The sequence below is a fragment of the Oncorhynchus clarkii genome, chromosome 23 (genome assembly GCF_045791955.1).
Source record: "Oncorhynchus clarkii lewisi isolate Uvic-CL-2024 chromosome 23, UVic_Ocla_1.0, whole genome shotgun sequence".
NCBI lineage: Eukaryota > Metazoa > Chordata > Actinopteri > Salmoniformes > Salmonidae > Oncorhynchus > Oncorhynchus clarkii.
The window spans coordinates 54,881,680-54,897,241 of record NC_092169.1 but is presented as its reverse complement, the minus strand read 5'-3'; the positions used below and the strand labels follow the sequence as shown (position 1 = coordinate 54,897,241).

At 45.3% G+C, this 15,562-nt stretch overlaps 1 protein-coding gene across 2 annotated transcripts in view; it reads right to left on the bottom strand.

The window, feature by feature from the left end:
• The window catches only part of LOC139381244 (A disintegrin and metalloproteinase with thrombospondin motifs 3), a 134,954-nt gene extending 121,306 nt beyond the window's left edge, over positions 1-13,648 (bottom strand). For both annotated transcript variants that reach the window (XM_071124718.1, XM_071124720.1), the window contains exons 1-2: positions 12,832-13,648; positions 10,938-11,395 (exon numbers count right to left, since the gene is read on the bottom strand). In XM_071124718.1, coding sequence (XP_070980819.1) covers positions 10,938-11,395; positions 12,832-12,922 — 549 coding nt within the window. In that variant the 5' untranslated portion in view covers positions 12,923-13,648. The remainder of the gene's footprint in view (positions 1-10,937; positions 11,396-12,831) is intronic.
• Positions 13,649-15,562: the final 1,914 nt, after the last annotated feature.

Below are 15,562 nucleotides of genomic sequence, written 5' to 3'. Positions count from 1 at the left end.
TACTGTAGGTATCATTCGTTACTGTAGGTATCATTTGTTACTGTAGGTATCATTAGCTACTGTAGGTATCATTCGTTACTGTAGGTATCATTAGCTACTGTAGGTATCATTAGTTACTGTAAGTATCATTAGTTACTGTAGGTATCATTCGTTACTGTAGGTATCATTAGTTACTGTAGGTATCATTCGTTACTGTAGGTATCATTAGCTACTGTAGGTATCATTAGCTACTGTAGGTATCATTCGTTACTGTAGGTATCATTCGTTACTGTAGGTATCATTAGCTACTGTAGGTATCATTAGTTACTGTAGGTATCATTAGCTACTGTAGGTATCATTAGCTACTATAGGTATCATTCGTTACTGTAGGTATCATTAGCTACTGTAGGTATCATTAGTTACTGTAGGTATCATTAGTTACTGTAGGTATCATTAGCTAGCGTTAGTCGGCTGTTCCTGCGCCAAAACTCCTGTATTTTTCATCCTATAGCTGGTTCTCTATCTTCTTTTTAAATAGTGAGCCAACATGTTTTCAGAACATTTCTCTGAGTGATCAAAACTAACTTTCTGTCAACACTGAGTGTACAAAACATTAGGAACACCCTCAGTTCGTCGGGACATGGACTCTACAAGGTGTCGAAAGAGTTCTGGCCCATGTCGACTCCGATGCTTCCCACAGTTATTTCAAGTTGGCTGGATATCTTTTGGGCGGTGGATCATTCTTGATTCACACAGGAAACTGTTGAGTGTGAAAAACCCAGCAGCGTTGCAGTTCTTGACACTAACCGGTGCGTCTGTCACCTACTACCATACCCCGTTCAAAGGCACTTAAATATTTGGTCTTGCCCATTCACCCTCTGAATGACACAGACACTTAAAAATCTTTATTTAACCTGTTTCCTCCCCTTCATCTACACTGATTTAACCTGTTTCCTACCCTTCATCTACACTGATTTAACCTGTTTCCTACCCTTCGTCTACACTGATTTAACCTGTTTCCTACCCTTCATCTACACTGATTTAACCTGTTTCCTACCCTTCATCTACACTGATTTAACCTGTTTCCTACCCTTCATCTACACTGATTTAACCTGTTTCCTACCCTTCATCTACACTGATTTAACCTGTTTCCTACCCTTCATCTACACTGATTTAACCTGTTTCCTACCCTTCATCTACACTGATTTAACCTGTTTCCTACCCTTCATCTACACTGATTTAACCTGTTTCCTACCCTTCGTCTACACTGATTTAACCTGTTTCCTACCCTTCATCTACACTGATTGAAGTGGATGTTTTATTTTGCTATGTAAGCAGGTTAAGAACAAATTCTTATTTACCATGACGGCCTACCAGGGAACAGTGGGTTAACTGCCTGTTCATGGGCAGAACGACGGCCTAGGAACAGTGGGTTAACTGCCTTGTTCAGGGGCAGAACGACAGATTTTTGTCAGCTCTGGTAATCGATCTAGCAACCTTTTGGTTACTGGCCCAACGCTCTAACCACTAGGCTACCTGCCGCCCCAATTTAACAAGTGACATCAATAAGCTGAGCTTTCATCTGGATTCACCTGGTCAAAGTCTATGTCATGGAAAGAGCAGGTGTTCCTAATGTTTTGTACACTCAGTGACCAATATGTTTGAAACATCAAATCTCAATCAAATCGCAATAACCAATAACAATAACAATAACAATAACATGTTCATGAAAATGTATCAAAAGTCTGAAAATGTTTGTGAATTTGGTTAAGCAAAATGTAACTCTTCCAGATCAATATTGTTCAGAAAAGTATTTGTTATTTTCTTCAGTCCCATGGAGAAATGCAGTCTGTTTGAGAGCACCAACATCATTTTAAACCCGAAACTACAGTAAGAGAAAGAACAACATTCAGGACCTTTTAGGTTACGGGACTGATTCCCTCACTCAAGAGTACACAGAACAGAATAGCATTGTCCTCATATGGTTGGTTTGTCATTTACAATGAACAAACAGATCTGGGACCCGGCTGATAGTACAGTAGAGTATACAGTACTAGGGGGGGGGGGGGGGGGGGGGGTGTAATATACCCTACATTACCCCATTACATTGCACTTGTGTGTGTGTGGGTGTGTGTGTGTGTGTGTGGGGGGTGGGGTTGGGGGGGGGGGGGGGGTGTGTGTGTGTGTGTGTGTGTGTGTGTGTGTGTGTGTGTGCACAAGCATGTCTGTAATTACCTCAGAGTGAGAAAACAATGTCTCTTTAATGAATGATCTCATTGTTCTTATGCTGAACAGTGGTGCTCTATTCTTCTGCCCCTGTCTGTGGGGGGGGGGGGGGGGGTGTTGACAGAAATAAGTGCAATGTAATGGGGTAATGTAGGGTATATTACACACACACACACACACACACACACACACACACACACACACACACACACACACACACACACACACACACACACACACACACACACACACACACACACACACACACACACACACACACACACACACACACACACACACTGCACAAATACACATAAAACAACATAGACAAAGAAGCAACCAGAGTTCAACAGGGTTAGCCAGGTTAGGAGAACCAGGTGGTTCAGAGTTCAACAGGGTTAGCCAGGTTAGGAGAACCAGGTGGTTCAGAGTTCAACAGGGTTAGACAGGTTAGGAGAACCAGGTGGTTCAGAGTTCAACAGGGTTAGCCAGGTTAGGAGAACCAGGTGGTTCAGAGTTCAACAGGGTTAGCCAGGTTAGGAGAACCAGGTGGTTCAGAGTTCAACAGTGTTAGCCAGGTTAGGAGAACCAGGTGGTTCAGAGTTCAACAGGGTTAGCCAGGTTAGGAGAACCAGGTGGTTCAGAGTTCAACAGGGTTAGCCAGGTTAGGAGAACCAGGTGGTTCAGAGTTCAACAGGGTTAGACAGGTTAGGAGAACCAGGTGGTTCAGTTCAACAGGGTTAGCCAGGTTAGGAGAACCAGGTGGTTCAGTTCAACAGAGTTAGACAGGTTAGGAGAACCAGGTGGTTCAGAGTTCAACAGGGTTAGACAGGTTAGGAGAACCAGGTGGTTCAGAGTTCAACAGTGTTAGCCAGGTTAGGAGAACCAGGTGGTTCAGAGTTCAACAGGGTTAGCCAGGTTAGGAGAACCAGGTGGTTCAGTTCAACAGAGTTAGACAGGTTAGGAGAACCAGGTGGTTCAGTTCAACAGAGTTAGACAGGTTAGGAGAACCAGGTGGTTCAGTTCAACAGGGTTAGCCAGGTTAGGAGAACCAGGTTCAGAGTTCAACAGGGTTAGCCAGGTTAGGAGAACCAGGTGGTTCAGTTCAACAGGGTTAGCCAGGTTAGGAGAACCAGGTGGTTCAGAGTTCAACAGTGTTAGCCAGGTTAGGAGAACCAGGTGGTTCAGTTCAACAGGGTTAGCCAGGTTAGGAGAACCAGGTGGTTCAGTTCAACAGGGTTAGACAGGTTAGGAGAACCAGGTGGTTCAGAGTTCAACAGGGTTAGCCAGGTTAGGAGAACCAGGTGGTTCAGTTCAACAGGGTTAGACAGGTTAGGAGAACCAGGTGGTTCAGTTCAACAGTGTTAGACAGGTTAGGAGAACCAGGTGGTTCAGAGTTCAACAGGGTTAGACAGGTTAGGAGAACCAGGTGGTTCAGAGTTCAACAGGGTTAGACAGGTTAGGAGAACCAGGTGGTTCAGAGTTCAACAGAGTTAGACAGGTTAGGAGAACCAGGTGGTTCAGAGTTCAACAGGGTTAGACAGGTTAGGAGAACCAGGTGGTTCAGAGTTCAACAGTGTTAGACAGGTTAGGAGAACCAGGTGGTTCAGAGTTCAACAGGGTTAGACAGGTTAGGAGAACCAGGTGGTTCAGAGTTCAACAGGGTTAGACAGGTTAGGAGAACCAGGTGGTTCAGAGTTCAACAGAGTTAGACAGGTTAGGAGAACCAGGTGGTTCAGAGTTCAACAGGGTTAGACAGGTTAGGAGAACCAGGTGGTTCAGAGTTCAACAGTGTTAGACAGGTTAGGAGAACCAGGTGGTTCAGAGTTCAACAGGGTTAGACAGGTTAGGAGAACCAGGTGGTTCAGAGTTCAACAGTGTTAGCCAGGTTAGGAGAACCAGGTGGTTCAGAGTTCAACAGGGTTAGCCAGGTTAGGAGAACCAGGTGGTTCAGAGTTCAACAGGGTTAGACAGGTTAGGAGAACCAGGTGGTTCAGAGTTCAACAGGGTTAGCCAGGTTAGGAGAACCAGGTGGTTCAGAGTTCAACAGGGTTAGACAGGTTAGGAGAACCAGGTGGTTCAGAGTTCAACAGGGTTAGACAGGTTAGGAGAACCAGGTTCAGAGTTCAACAGGGTTAGACAGGTTAGGAGAACCAGGTGGTTCAGAGTTCAACAGGGTTAGACAGGTTAGGAGAACCAGGTGGTTCAGAGTTCAACAGGGTTAGCCAGGTTAGGAGAACCAGGTGGTTCAGAGTTCAACAGTGTTAGCCAGGTTAGGAGAACCAGGTGGTTCAGAGTTCAACAGGGTTAGCCAGGTTAGGAGAACCAGGTGGTTCAGAGTTCAACAGGGTTAGACAGGTTAGGAGAACCAGGTGGTTCAGAGTTCAACAGGGTTAGCCAGGTTAGGAGAACCAGGTGGTTCAGAGTTCAACAGGGTTAGACAGGTTAGGAGAACCAGGTGGTTCAGAGTTCAACAGGGTTAGACAGGTTAGGAGAACCAGGTTCAGAGTTCAACAGGGTTAGACAGGTTAGGAGAACCAGGTGGTTCAGAGTTCAACAGGGTTAGACAGGTTAGGAGAACCAGGTGGTTCAGAGTTCAACAGGGTTAGCCAGGTTAGGAGAACCAGGTGGTTCAGAGTTCAACAGGGTTAGACAGGTTAGGAGAACCAGGTGGTTCAGAGTTCAACAGGGTTAGACAGGTTAGGAGAACCAGGTGGTTCAGAGTTCAACAGGGTTAGCCAGGTTAGGAGAACCAGGTGGTTCAGAGTTCAACAGGGTTAGACAGGTTAGGAGAACCAGGTGGTTCAGAGTTCAACAGGGTTAGCCAGGTTAGGAGAACCAGGTGGTTCAGAGTTCAACAGGGTTAGACAGGTTAGGAGAACCAGGTGGTTCAGAGTTCAACAGGGTTAGCCAGGTTAGGAGAACCAGGTGGTTCAGAGTTCAACAGGGTTAGACAGGTTAGGAGAACCAGGTGGTTCAGAGTTCAACAGGGTTAGACAGGTTAGGAGAACCAGGTGGTTCAGAGTTCAACAGGGTTAGACAGGTTAGGAGAACCAGGTGGTTCAGAGTTCAACAGGGTTAGACAGGTTAGGAGAACCAGGTGGTTCAGAGTTCAACAGTGTTAGACAGGTTAGGAGAACCAGGTGGTTCAGAGTTCAACAGGGTTAGACAGGTTAGGAGAACCAGGTGGTTCAGAGTTCAACAGGGTTAGACAGGTTAGGAGAACCAGGTGGTTCAGAGTTCAACAGGGTTAGCCAGGTTAGGAGAACCAGGTGGTTCAGAGTTCAACAGGGTTAGACAGGTTAGGAGAACCAGGTGGTTCAGAGTTCAACAGGGTTAGACAGGTTAGGAGAACCAGGTGGTTCAGAGTTCAACAGGGTTAGACAGGTTAGGAGAACCAGGTGGTTCAGAGTTCAACAGGGTTAGACAGGTTAGGAGAACCAGGTGGTTCAGAGTTCAACAGTGTTAGACAGGTTAGGAGAACCAGGTGGTTCAGAGTTCAACAGGGTTAGACAGGTTAGGAGAACCAGGTGGTTCAGAGTTCAACAGGGTTAGACAGGTTAGGAGAACCAGGTGGTTCAGAGTTCAACAGGGTTAGACAGGTTAGGAGAACCAGGTGGTTCAGTTCAACAGGGTTAGACAGGTTAGGAGAACCAGGTGGTTCAGTTCAACAGGGTTAGACAGGTTAGGAGAACCAGGTGGTTCAGAGTTCAACAGGGTTAGACAGGTTAGGAGAACCAGGTGGTTCAGAGTTCAACAGGGTTAGACAGGTTAGGAGAACCAGGTGGTTCAGAGTTCAACAGGGTTAGACAGGTTAGGAGAACCAGGTGGTTCAGAGTTCAACAGGGTTAGACAGGTTAGGAGAACCAGGTGGTTCAGAGTTCAACAGGGTTAGACAGGTTAGGAGAACCAGGTGGTTCAGAGTTCAACAGGGTTAGACAGGTTAGGAGAACCAGGTGGTTCAGAGTTCAACAGGGTTAGACAGGTTAGGAGAACCAGGTGGTTCAGAGTTCAACAGGGTTAGACAGGTTAGGAGAACCAGGTGGTTCAGAGTTCAACAGGGTTAGACAGGTTAGGAGAACCAGGTGGTTCAGAGTTCAACAGGGTTAGCCAGGTTAGGAGAACCAGGTGGTTCAGAGTTCAACAGGGTTAGCCAGGTTAGGAGAACCAGGTGGTTCAGAGTTCAACAGGGTTAGACAGGTTAGGAGAACCAGGTGGTTCAGAGTTCAACAGGGTTAGCCAGGTTAGGAGAACCAGGTGGTTCAGAGTTCAACAGGGTTAGACAGGTTAGGAGAACCAGGTGGTTCAGTTCAACAGGGTTAGCCAGGTTAGGAGAACCAGGTGGTTCAGTTCAACAGGGTTAGCCAGGTTAGGAGAACCAGGTGGTTCAGAGTTCAACAGGGTTAGACAGGTTAGGAGAACCAGGTGGTTCAGAGTTCAACAGGGTTAGCCAGGTTAGGAGAACCAGGTGGTTCAGAGTTCAACAGGGTTAGACAGGTTAGGAGAACCAGGTGGTTCAGAGTTCAACAGTGTTAGCCAGGTTAGGAGAACCAGGTGGTTCAGAGTTCAACAGTGTTAGCCAGGTTAGGAGAACCAGGTGGTTCAGAGTTCAACAGGGTTAGACAGGTTAGGAGAACCAGGTGGTTCAGAGTTCAACAGGGTTAGACAGGTTAGGAGAACCAGGTGGTTCAGAGTTCAACAGGGTTAGCCAGGTTAGGAGAACCAGGTGGTTCAGTTCAACAGGGTTAGCCAGGTTAGGAGAACCAGGTGGTTCAGTTCAACAGGGTTAGCCAGGTTAGGAGAACCAGGTGGTTCAGAGTTCAACAGGGTTAGACAGGTTAGGAGAACCAGGTGGTTCAGAGTTCAACAGGGTTAGCCAGGTTAGGAGAACCAGGTGGTTCAGTTCAACAGGGTTAGCCAGGTTAGGAGAACCAGGTGGTTCAGTTCAACAGGGTTAGCCAGGTTAGGAGAACCAGGTGGTTCAGTTCAACAGGGTTAGCCAGGTTAGGAGAACCAGGTGGTTCAGTTCAACAGGGTTAGCCAGGTTAGGAGAACCAGGTGGTTCAGAGTTCAACAGGGTTAGCCAGGTTAGGAGAACCAGGTGGTTCAGAGTTCAACAGGGTTAGCCAGGTTAGGAGAACCAGGTGGTTCAGAGTTCAACAGGGTTAGCCAGGTTAGGAGAACCAGGTGGTTCAGAGTTCAACAGGGTTAGCCAGGTTAGGAGAACCAGGTGGTTCAGAGTTCAACAGGGTTAGCCAGGTTAGGAGAACCAGGTGGTTCAGAGTTCAACAGGGTTAGCCAGGTTAGGAGAACCAGGTGGTTCAGAGTTCAACAGGGTTAGCCAGGTTAGGAGAACCAGGTGGTTCAGAGTTCAACAGGGTTAGCCAGGTTAGGAGAACCAGGTGGTTCAGAGTTCAACAGGGTTAGACAGGTTAGGAGAACCAGGTGTTTTTTTCTCCCAGTGTTAACTTGACAAGTGGCAGAATAGTATCCACATAGACATGTCATTAGAGGTCAAGGGTGAAAATGCTGTCTTAAATCACTATTCCTTGCATGTTGTTTCTGTCAGAAGTAGCAAGGAAGGTGACAGACTGCGATGGAACGTCACCTCAGCTTGGTCCAGCTATCATTACCACCCAATACTTTATATCAGACTGCGATGGAACATCACCTCAGCTTGGTCCAGCTATCATTACCACCCAATACTTTATATCAGACTGCGATGGAACGTCACATCAGCTTGGTCCAGCTATCATTACCACCCAATACTTTATATCAGACTGCGATGGGACGTCACCTCAGCTTGGTCCAGCTATCATTACCACCCAATACTTTATATCAGACTGCGATGGAACATCACCTCAGCTTGGTCCAGCTATCATTACCACCCAATACTTTATATCAGACTGCGATGGGACGTCACCTCAGCTTGGTCCAGCTATCATTACCACCCAATACTTTATATCAGACTGCGATGGGACGTCACCTCAGCTTGGTCCAGCTATCATTACCACCCAATACTTTAAATCACAGATGACTTGTTTGGTGGTCATAACACCTGGTTCTCCTAACGTATCTAACCCTGTTAAAGTTCTGCCCAGGTCTTGACACTTGTGTCCTGTCTTATCCTGTGTCCTGTGTGAAATTAAGTATGCTCACTCTAATTATCTCTCTCCCTCCCGTCACAGAGGACCTGAGCCCTGGGACCATGCCTCAGGACTACCTGGCATGATGACTCCTTGCTGTCCCCAGTCCACCTGGCCGTGCTCCTGCTCCAGTTTCAACTGCTGCTATGGAACCCTGACCTGTTCACCGGACTTGCTACCTTGTCCCGAACCTGCTGTTTTCAACTCTCTGTCCCTACTGCACCTGCTGTCTCTAACTCTGAATGATCGACTATGAAAAGCCAACTGACATTTACTCCTGAGGTGCTGACCTGTTGCACCCTCTACAACCACTGTGATTATTATTATCTGACCCTGCTGGTCAACAATGAATGTTTGAAAAAAACTAAACTTATGAGCAGGAAGCATAGAAATAGCGTACATAGAACAGATCTAACGCTTCTTAGACTTGCTTTCAATGAGAATGACATATCTATAACTCACAGTTCTATGTGAATTTAGTCGGTCGTCCAAACAAAAGCCCTTAACTGGGGAAAATGTAAAACTGACCCAAGAACAGCGCCTAGGGGCAACTTCACCCTACACATTTTAGTAATTTAGCAGACGATCTTAAACATTTTCATACTTTTTCCTACTATAGGTGAAAAAGTTTGTGACAGTGTAGTAACAGAGCAGTAACAGTAACAGAGCAGTAACAGAGCAGTAACAGTAACAGAGCAGTAACAGTAACAGAGCAGAGCAGTAACAGAGCAGAGCAGTAACAGAGCAGTAACAGTAACAGAGCAGTAACAGAGCAGAGCAGTAACAGAGCAGTAACAGTAACAGAGCAGTAACAGAGCAGTAACAGAGCAGAGCAGTAACAGAACAGAGCAGTAACAGAGCAGTAACAGATCAGATCAGTAACAGAGCAGTAACAGAGCAGTAACAGTAACAGAGCAGTAACAGAGCAGTAACAGTAACAGAGCAGTAACAGTAACAGAGCAGTAACAGAGCAGTAACAGAGCAGAGCAGTAACAGAGCAGTAACAGTAACAGAGCAGTAACAGTAACAGAGCAGTAACAGAGCAGTAACAGTAACAGAGCAGTAACAGTAACAGAGCAGTAACAGAGCAGTAACAGAGCAGAGCAGTAACAGAGCAGTAACAGTAACAGAGCAGTAACAGTAACAGAGCAGTAACAGAGCAGTAACAGTAACAGAGCAGTAACAGTAACAGAGCAGTAACAGAGCAGAGCAGTAACAGAGCAGTAACAGAGCAGTAACAGAGCAGTAACATGAGTTCCATTTAGCATAAGTGTTGGAAAAAGGGAAAGTAATGTCTGGACAGCTTAACAGAAAACTATTCCCTCAACAGAGAAAGTAATGCCTGGACAGCTTAACAGAAAACTATTCCCTCAACAGAGAAAGTAATGTCTGGACAACTTAACAGAAAACTATTCCCTCAACAGAGAAAGTAATGCCTGGACAGCTTAACAGAACACTATTCGTGGGTCCAGATTAGAGATGTATCAGCTTGAACATTTTGAGTAACACCCCCACTAAGCCACGCCTCCAATATAATTTCCCAGTGTGCTTTGCCTTGTCGAGTGAATTGTAGAAGTTACCACCCATGACTGTATTTGTTAGTGACAGAGACATGATTGTTGAATTCCTTCATTTTCAGTCCTGTGGCCTTCACAAAGTGACTTCCCAGGTGAATGTTGTCATTATAATAAAATGTTTTATGATAATGTATTACATATCTTATAAGGCCTTATTTTGAGGCCTAACTTTACCCTCACTCAGTGGCCTAAAACTCATGGTTTTACAGGCCACATGAGGCCTGCAAGTAGAGGTTGCAAAAATTCTGATACTTTCCAAAAAATTCCCAGATTTTCAAGAAAAATTCTAGTTGAAGGATTTCCAGGAATCTTCCAACCAGGATTTCTGGAAAAAACCTGTGAAATGTAGCAGAATTTTCCAATCCTACCTGCATGTCACATTATGCTGGCTTGCAAAGGTGATGTGTAATTCCTATTGGAATCCAGCCAGGGTTAGGATATCCACCCGCTGATGTTTATTTACCCTCAACCTGCATTCATAGTGACTGCCAGGGCTAGGAACAGTGTGAGGAGAATACCTAAGACGTTTAAACAGTGTACAGCAGCCTGGTCCCAGATCTGTTCGTGCTGTCTTGCCAACTCATATGGTTAGATTACAGTGTACAGCAGCCTGGTCCCAGATCTGTTCGTGCTGTCTTGCCAACTCATATGGTTAGATTACAGTGTACAGCAGCCTGGTCCCAGATCTGTTCGTGCTGTCTTGCCAACTCATATGGTTAGATTACAGTGTACAGCAGCCTGGTCCCAGATCTGTTCGTGCTGTCTTGCCAACTCATATGGTTAGATTACAGTGTACAGCAGCCTGGTCCCAGATATGTACTATCAGCCAGATCTGAGACATGGCTGATAGTACAGTATACAATTCTAGGTGTGTGTGTGTGTGTGTGTGTGTGTGTGTGTGTGTGTGTGTGTGTGTGTGTGTGTGTGTGTGTGTGTGTGTGTGCACTAACTCATTTGCACCATTGTATTGTATGTAATTCAGGGAGGGTGGGTTTGGTTATTGACTTACCAGTCCATCACAGTTGCTTATGGCAACAGTGGCCTCTGGCATGTTGGATATGTCTCCAGTGAAAACACAGCCCCCGTGGAGACGCTCCTTAGCCTTCTCCTCGAAGTCCTCCTGCCATTCCACAAATGCCCCCGGAGCCACCAGCCTCCTGTTTGCTTTGAGGCGAAGGTGCAACTCTTTCCCAAACACAGTGACGTTGAAAAACAGGTGTTGGCCTGTGCCAGAGGTGATAGAGGGTGTCTCGGGCACGCTACGGGACACACGCCTCTTTCCCGGACCAGGGGATGAGGAAGCACCAGCACCACCACCTGCATCAGCACCTTCACTTTCACTTTCTCCCGTTGCAGCTGAGGCCCAGGCTCCTGAGACTGAGACCACGTGGGAGATGTAGCGGCCGTGGGAGTCTGTGCTGAACGGCACCATAAGACCATATTCACTTAACTTTCCAGAGAGATGTTCTGATGAGACAAATAGTCAAGAATAACATCAGAGAAACAGAGACAACTAGACAGTTATAATATAAACTCTTAGAAAGAAAAGGGTCTCAAAAGGGCTCTTAGGCTGTCCCCATAGGATAACCCTTTCAGATCCATATAGAACTCTTTTGGGTTCCAGGTAGAACTATTTTTGGATCCCATATAGAACTCTTTTGGGTTCCAGGTAGAACTATTTTTGGATCCCATATAGAACTCTTTTGGGTTCCAGGTAGAACTCTTTTTGGATCCAGGTAGAACTCTTTTGGGTTCCAGGTAGAACTCTTTAAGGGTTCCAGGTAGAACTCTTTTTGGATCCATATATAACTCTTTTGGGTTCCAGGTAGAACTCTTTTTGGATCCCATATAGAACTCTTTTGGGTTCCAGGTAGAACTCTTTTTGGATCCATATAGAACTCTTTTTGGATCCCATATAGAACTCTTTTGGGTTCCAGGTAGAACTCTTTTTGGATCCATATAGAACTCTTTTTGGATCCCATATAGAACTCTTTTGGGTTCCAGGTAGAACTCTTTTTGGATCCCATATAGAACTCTTTTTGGATCCATATAGAACTCTTTTGGGTTCCAGGTAGAACTCTTTTTGGATCCATATAGAACTCTTTTGGGTTCCAGGTAGAACTCTTTTTGGATCCATATAGAACTCTTTTGGGTTCCAGGTAGAACTCTTTTTGGATCCATATAGAACTCTTTTGGGTTCCAGATATAACTATTTTGGGTTCCAGGTAGAATCCTCTGTGGAAACGGTTTTTACATGGAACCAAAAAGGGTTCTACCTGGAACCAAAACGGGTTCTTCAAAGGGTTATCTTATGGGGACAGCCAAATAACCGTTTTAGGTTCTAGATAGCACATTTCTTTCCCAGAGAGTAGGAACTTATGCACAGAAATGTGTGGGAACTTATGGGAATTTATGGGAACCTGGTGAAAGGCACAGAAAATAATATAGGATACTTTAATTGAAACAATGATTATACTCTGGTGTGGATTAGAGTAATGCATGCTAGTTAAAGGAGAATTGGCCTAATAACAAATGGTTAATGGATATGGAATATTATCTTTTTATTATTTTTTTTTAACCTTTATTTAAGAAGATATTGAACTTCTGAACAGTGGAGACATGGGATAATATGTCTCTAGTTTAGTCTATGGGTTATGAGCAAGCCAGTTGCATCACTAAAGGTTTAGTTTAGTTTGGCTAAACCCTTTCAGGTACAACTAAATTATTGGACTAGTTTGTGGCATTTCTGGACACGTTCTTCAATAAGACCTCAGTCTCTATCAAACCCAGGGGGTTATATAACTTCAGATACAGTATGCCATACGTTTTATAGCCCTCTGCTCAAAATCAACAGTTGAATACCAAAAAGTTGAGAAAAAAAGTGTAAAATCACAAGAACTTACCATGTGATTTCACAGTATGTTTGTGATCTAAAAATATCAAGCTGAGAGAACAGCACATCAATAAATATATACAATCCAGAGCGAAAGCCATTGTGGAATGACGAGCTGCCGCTTCACTTCAGTCCACTCCTCACGGGAGTTGAAGTTTCCTTTCTATTGTAAACGTTGTAGTAGGCAAACCGCTGTTCCCTCTCCCTCCTCTCCTGCTCCAGTCCTGAACGCCGCACACTTTATGAGAAAGAAAAAACAACTTATCAATCTTTAACTTCTTCAGCGAAGCCGCCGTCGAGCATTCTTCTGAACGTTACCGCAAACGCAAACCAAACTGACCGGTGAATTCACAAGTTGTTCCAATCTTTTGGCTTCCGTTGAACTGTGCATGAAGCAGGACAGCCCCATCCATTTAGGAAAGGGGAAAAACCGGGGGTGCTGCTGATGACGACAGCTGCCTGCCCGGCTAATCGGAGAGTTCAGGGAGGTACAGATAAACTAACTCACAGCCGGAGCCTGGAACTGTTTAGATGCCTTGTGGTTGTTTAGAAAAAGAGAGAGGTAGGCCTGCACCTTCATATATGCAGTCATTGGCCTACAACCATACTCATTCGTATAAAATTCAACCCTAACCCCAACCTCAGAAGTATAAAAGCATTCCTGCACACAAACATCTGCGGCGCAGTCCCGCACCATTACGCACGGATGGGGAGGCGTTAGTACAAAAATTGAAGTCGGACTTCTCTAACTTCACGAAACTGTAAGCCACAGAGGTTTTTAGGGTAAACGCATTCTGTCCACTGGTCTGAGAGAGAGACTCTGACACACAGGGAGAGAACAAGTCGTGGCGAATTGTTTAGTTTGTGAAACAAGTCTTGGAATGCACATTTAGTACGTAACTGTCTGCGGGCATGGATCTAACCACCCGAACTATTCTTAAAATAAAAAATAACAGAGTGTGTCTTCTGTTCAAATAAACGTTTTTTACTGCAAGATTTTAGAAAAGTAATGGAAAAGTAATGATTCATACGTTTACCTAAAGGCTACTTACTGTCTTAAGTTCCATCATCAGTAGGCTACGTTAACGTGTGAATATTATTTATGGGTAAGAATTGTATGTAATATCCTTGAAATGCTTCTAAATATATTTACAGTAGCACCGCCTACTGATAGGAAGTGGTGAGGAGTTTATCCGTCACTTATCCCCCCCAGCCGAGACTGAACACTCGTTTCCGATGTAAATAGAACATAAAAATGTCTGTTTAACTCTTGAAAAGAGTCGTACAATGATTTCACCAAAAAAATGATTGATTGCTAGATGATATGATATAAATGTAGATTTGAGTTGATCAGATCCTTTCCTCATTGCTGCTCCAAACCTCTTGGTGATGGGATGTGTCGACTCTACACAGCTAGGCCATTATCTGTACTACTATTGACCATTGTGTTTACAAAAAAATATATATAAATATAACACATTTCATAAGTCAACAATATCATGAAAAGGGGGGATATTATTTAAACCTGCAGATGCCACTAAATGTATATGACATTCATTCCACTTGTAGTAAAAAAAAAAAGACTCAATGAATTCCTCCAGTCATTGAAAGGGTTTTTAAAGTATAAAATGTGAAATGACTTGTCTCTTCCACCAGTGGAATGGAAGGCTGCGGGCTCGGGGCGAAGACTCCTGGATGGCTGTTTTTATGACCGCCCACATCGACCCTCGGAGGTACTCAACCCAAACCACACTAGTGAATCATAGAATGACTCCACACAAAATAACTACCCGTGGACCGCTGAGTCTACCTGTAAGGAAAGGCTTTAAAGGGTCCTTCAGAGGCCAAGATAGAACTGACCTAAACTAAAAGTAACTGTGTCTAGACGGAACCCCATCTTCAATTCTAAACCAGTTTCCTCCCTGAGAGGGAACTGCCTGCCTGACTTCCTGTCTCTCTGTCTGTCTGTGTGTCTGACTGCCTGCCTGCATGTCTGGTTTTCTGTCTGTCTGTCTGCCTCTCTGTCTGAATGCCTGTCGGCCTGCCTGACTTCCTGTCTCTCTGTCTGTCTGCGTGTCTGACTGACTGCCTGTCTGTCTCTCTGTCTGCGTGTCTGACTGGCTGCCTGTCTGTGTGTCTGACTGCCTGCCTGCCTGTCTGTCTCTCTGTCTGACTGGCTGCCTGTCTGTCTCTCTGTCTGTCTGCGTGTCTGACTGCTGCCTGTCTGTCTCTCTGTCTGTCTGCGTGTCTGACTGCCTGCCTGTCTGTCTCTTTGTCTGTCTGCATGTCTGACTGCCTGCCTGTCTGTCTGTCTCTCTGCGTGTCTGACTGACTGCCTGCCTGTCTGACTGCCTGTATGCCTCTCTGTCTCTCTGCGTGTCTGGCTGTCTGTCTGTCTTTCTGTCTGCGTGTCTGACTGCCTGTCTGTCTGTGTGTCTGACTGCCTGCCTGTCTGTCTCTCTATCTGTCTGTGTGTCTGACTGCCTGCCTGTCTGTCTGTCTCTCTGTCCGTGTGTCTGACTGCCTGCCTGTCTATCTGTCTCTTTGCGTGTCTGCCTGTCTGTCTGTCTGCCTGTCTGTCTGTCTGTCTGTCTGTCTGTCTGTCTGTGTGTCTGACTGCCTGCCTGTCTGTCTATCTCTCTGTCTTTCTTCATGTCTGACTGCCTGCCTGCCTGTCTGTCTGTCTCTCTGTCTGTCTGCGTGTCTGACTGTGTGTCTGTCTCTCTTTTTCTCTGTCTGTC